Source organism: Etheostoma spectabile, chromosome 23, assembly GCF_008692095.1.
Source record: "Etheostoma spectabile isolate EspeVRDwgs_2016 chromosome 23, UIUC_Espe_1.0, whole genome shotgun sequence".
Taxonomy (NCBI): Eukaryota; Metazoa; Chordata; class Actinopteri; order Perciformes; family Percidae; genus Etheostoma; species Etheostoma spectabile.
In genome coordinates this window covers 17,964,596-17,969,578 of record NC_045755.1, presented here as the reverse complement: position 1 = coordinate 17,969,578, position 4,983 = coordinate 17,964,596, and the positions used below count along the sequence as shown (strand labels likewise).

Here is a 4,983-nt window from a genome sequence, read left to right as displayed (position 1 = left end):
TGTGTGTGTGTGTGTGTGTGTGTGTGTGTGTGTAACTCACAAGTGTCATTTTAAGGTGGTCTTTGGTCAGCATGTTGTACTGCTCGATCTTCTGTCTGATTTCCTCCCTGGTGAACTCCGTCCGCAATTCTCTCTCCTTCTCCACATCCTGACAAGAAAGAGAGGGGGGGGGGTTGAAAGGAAACATGTCACGATAAGTAACAAGTTAACTTAGATCATTAAAACAATAAAATCTCTAGACAATAGCAGCAGGACACATGGACAAGTGTACAAGTCTTCCTTATTCTTCCTTTCCCAAATCAATCATTTTTTTTTCATTTTTTTCTAGCTTCTTAATGTTGTTTAACAGGGCTTTAGGGTAAAATAGAGCGTTGTGCTATTTTTTTCATGTGATCCAGCCTATTCATATGATAATAAGGAGTGGAGATGATTTAATAAGTGCACTGAGAATCAAGCATAACATACTGTACAATTCTCACTTTTTCTGGTGGCTTCACATTAGTATACCTTTTATCAAAGCATTGCGGCAAGACTGTATTAGCGACCAGTATATTTCCACTCAATTTCCACTTTTTTTACACTCAACGTGTAAAAAAGGCTCTCACTGCTGGCGGGTCTACACATGACAAAAACACTTGTCTAATCAGCATGGTTCCCATGCTGTGTGACTGACTTCTAACTTTAGACAAAACATGGAAATCTCCTGCAAGAAACTCCAAAATGCAAGAAAGAAAAAGCTAAAACAGGCGTTTGTTCAACTGAGTGGAGGCCATGTGAACTTGAATAGTGGGAACAACTGATTCAAACAGTTTGTGAAGTGTGCGATGTGTAGGCTATGCACACATGTTTGTCACGTCAGCTGCACAAGAGGCTTCACTGTATGTGAGGACTCAGCAGTCGACACTGTGTTTATGAATACATAACTGTAGAGGGTGGGAAAGGTCATAAACAGAGGTTCGCTGATAGAGAAAGTTTTACATGTAGACAAAAACATGTACAGCACAGAAAGACAAACATCTGCATATGAGCTTTAACAATCAGAAATCAACACTTCCAAGTAGGCTTACACGATTATTGTTATTTTACAGCAGCTGCATCAGATGTAAAACTATAATTTAGGTCACACAACAAAGTCAAAAATGTTACACAATCAGTTGTAAAGAGCGGGTCCAGTGACCTTAGAGCCAAATAAAATATAACACAGATGCATGATTTTCCTCAACCATAAACAACTTTAAATTGGTTACATTTTTGGAGTAAAACTTAAAAGGTCCCATGACATGGTGCTTTTTGGATGCTTTTATATAATAATAATAATAATAATAATAATAATAATAATAATACATTATATTTAACAGCGCTTTCTACCTCAAGGACGCTTTACAACATAAAAGACAGATACAGAACAGAAAAGTAATTAAATATAGACCTTAGTGGTCCCCTAATACCATATCTGAAGTCTCTTTTGTTAGACCTTAGTGGTCCCCTAATACTTATCTGAAGTCTCTTTGTATAGACTATTGGTCCCCTAATACTTTATCTGAAGTCTCTTGTATAACCTTAGTGGTCCCCTAATACTGTATCTGAAGTCTCTTTTATATAGACCTTAGTGGTCCCCTAATACTGTATCTGAATTCTCTTTATATACCTTAGTGGTCCCTAATGCATATCTGAAGTCTCTTTTTGATAGACCTTATGGTCCCAAATACTGTACTGAAGTCTCTTTTTATATACCTTAGTGGTCCCCTAATACTGTATCTGAAGTCTCTTTTATATGACCTTAGTGGTCCCAAATCTGTATCTGAAGTCTCTTTATATAGACCTTAGTGGTCCCCTAATACTGTATCTGAAGTCTCTTTATATAGACCTTAGTGGTCCCCTAATACTGTATCTGAATTCTCTTTTATATAGACCTTAGTGGTCCCCTAATACTGTATCTGAAGTCTCTTTTATATAGACCTTAGTGGTCCCCTAATACCATATCTGAAGTCTCTTTCCCAAATTCAGCCTTGGTGCGGAATTATAGCCACTAGAGCCAGTCCCACATGAGCTTTCTTAGGATGTGCCATTTCTGAGTCTGTAGCTTTTGAGGAGGAGAGAGGGGGGGGGGGGGGGGGGGGGGGGGGGGCAAGGTGGAGGCTGGGGGTGTGGCCTTGACCAACTGCTACTTTGCTTGTTTGAAAGCCATGATATCTCTCTCTTTCTCATGGGCGGGCAAAGCAGAGAAAGGGGATTTAATCTTGCCCCTTATGACTGCATAAGGGGCAAGATTCCAGATCGGCCCGTCTGAGCTTTCATTTTCTCAAAGACAGAGCAGGACACCCAGGGCTCGGTTTACACCTTTCTCCATTTCTAGCCACTGGGGGACCATAGGCAGACGGGGGGGAACTCATATTAATATTATTATATTAAAAAAACTCATAAAGTGAAATGGTTATGCCATGGGACCTTTAAATTGATCCTGATGAAATGTCAACGATAAAGGATCAAGGTTGCTTTTATTGTATCCCAAAAATATATATTTCTCTTGGATTAAAAATCTGTTACAAAAAGACACTTTTTAAGTAAGTAAATAAGTACAAAAAGTAATCACACTATTCACACATAAAACCCGTATTGTACACTGTTGTACAAATACAAACAAAGTCTGGGGCAATGCAGAGATGAGGACGCAATATTAGCCCAGCAGATTCATCTACGTAAACATTACATAATCAGGCTTAGACCGGACCTCTGTAAGGGGGTCCAGGGGGTTACTCAGCCACGATTCTTTTGGATAAACAAGCCTCTATTTCTCTCACCAAGACGCAAAAGCAGTCTGAAAAGTCCCTACACAAGAAAGCCGCCATGTTGGCAGCACTGTGTGCGCGTGTAATATCAACTACGTATAGCTAGTTCGAGTTCGGACACGGAGGCTCGTCCAGGGCGGCCACTGTTGACCCAATGCCCGCGTTTTCTCTATCATTATTAATTAAACCATTTTGCGACAAAATAAGGAAATGTTATACGTTGGCCTCTGGAGGCTTGCTTTTTTTTTTCATATCATGTACCAAATTTAAAAAATAAAAAATACATGAACTGATAAAAAAAAACACATCAGTTGCAGCCATAATCCACATTTACATACAATATGATGACCAAAGTATTTGTCTTCATCTGTTTACTAGTGAGCTCTTCTTTTGACTAACCCAGATTTTGTTGTGTGTCAAACAATACAGGCCATGAAGCTACAACACTACAACCTCTTAAAGTTATTTCATTTTAAGCCTTAAAACAAGTGATGATCTATATGTATAAAACGGGATGCGACAGCTCTAAAGTCTGTCCTGATGCTTTATATCTTCTGTCTGTACGGGAGTGCCAATGCAGAGTCTTCAGACTGAAATTAAATCTCCAGTGTAGTGTGTGCTTACATGGGCATAGTACAGACCTCCTCTATGTCTATTAAAAACACACACTCACAATCCAGAGAGGCTTTGAAGGCACACACACCCTTATATGGAAAACACACACTGCTCGAAAGACAAGGTGCCAATGCAATGCAACGCACACGCACGCACACAAGTTTCTAACAATGTAATGCCAGTCTGTTTGCAAGCTGAAGGGAATTATATACAACATTAAACATGTTTGGGTTGGATTAAAAGAGAATTTCGATGATCTCTCTGCAGCAGGTGAAGACAGGTGAAACTACCAAACTGCTGATATGTGATGTTGAAACTGGATGTTTATTGTAGATTACAAGAAAAGTATCTTCTTTCTATTCTGGTGTTTATTCTATGCTATTGGAATAATCCGATAGGATCACTAGGATGCATTCAGCATCCAGAAATACATTGTTATGTAGAAATTGGGACTGTTTTAGTGTCATATTGTTAAGCTAGTACACAAACAATTAGCTGATAAATCAGTAGGTCAATGCTGATTAACAGACAAATCCCATTTTTGATAATTGATTGAAATTTAAGTCATTTGTTGTGGAAAAATGCCAAACATTTGCTGGTTTCAGCCTCTCAAAAGTCAGCATTTGCTTGTCTATGAATGTTAACTGGAAATCTTTGGGTTTTGGTTGGTCGTTTGGACAAAACAAGCGTTTTAAAGTAGGGATAGGCCGATTATCGGGTCATTTTTTGCAGTCTGCAGATGATCAGCGTTTTATTTGCCTGATAACCGATAAAGGTAATCAATTAAAAAGTGTGCTACTTTGGCTCGGCTACAGCTCTGCGTCTGTCCCTCTGCTTCGGATTCTCTCACCACTGAGTCAGATTTAGTTTAATGATTTAATCAATTTGGACTCTGGGGAGTTATTTTCTCAGTTAAATCAGCCCGTATTGTGATTAATGATTATTGTACAATAATATAACACAGAATATTAATATCTAAATAAAAAAATCTATATTTATTTTGCAGAATTGTCAATTGGGCTGGGCACCGAATTCAATCATTTTTAGGCACTGACCGAATTGCCTCTTAAGTATCAAAACATTCGCCGTCATTAAGTACCACATTTCAATACCTAAGGAGTAAATCTCATCAGCGTCAGAGCCAATAAGCATGCAGCATGCTTCTAGCAAGATCTAATAATGTTTGTGATTGGCTGTTTAACCTTAAACGTCGTAGAGGCAAAAACTAAGTTACGCACAGAGAAAGGGCTCCCTTAGTAGGAGTTGTAAAATAAATAAAAACATTTGCGCCATAATGTGTACTGTTGTAATTCCTTTTTTGTTAAAATGGATTTTATACAATTGGTTGTTCAGGTACCGGTATCCAAGTGGGTCTATCCAATTTGTCAAGTTGACAGACACCGACACTGACTCATCAGGATTAAAAGGAGAACACACAGAGACAGTGGACCTCAACAAATCTAATCCACCGCATGCACAAAGACACAAATAACATGACACAACGCCATGAATCTGAGGATATCAGATTCCTTAATTAGTTTCTAAAAACATCTATTTAACTACCATGACATTAAGTTTG

At 38.5% G+C, this 4,983-nt stretch overlaps 1 protein-coding gene across 3 annotated transcripts in view; it reads right to left on the bottom strand.

Annotated features, from left to right (window-relative positions):
• Positions 1-4,983, bottom strand: part of rassf3 (Ras association domain family member 3) — a 68,140-nt gene that overhangs the window by 10,025 nt on the left and 53,132 nt on the right. For all 3 annotated transcript variants that reach the window (XM_032505657.1, XM_032505658.1, XM_032505659.1), the window contains one exon: positions 41-148. In XM_032505657.1, the coding sequence (XP_032361548.1) occupies positions 41-148 (108 nt within the window). The remainder of the gene's footprint in view (positions 1-40; positions 149-4,983) is intronic.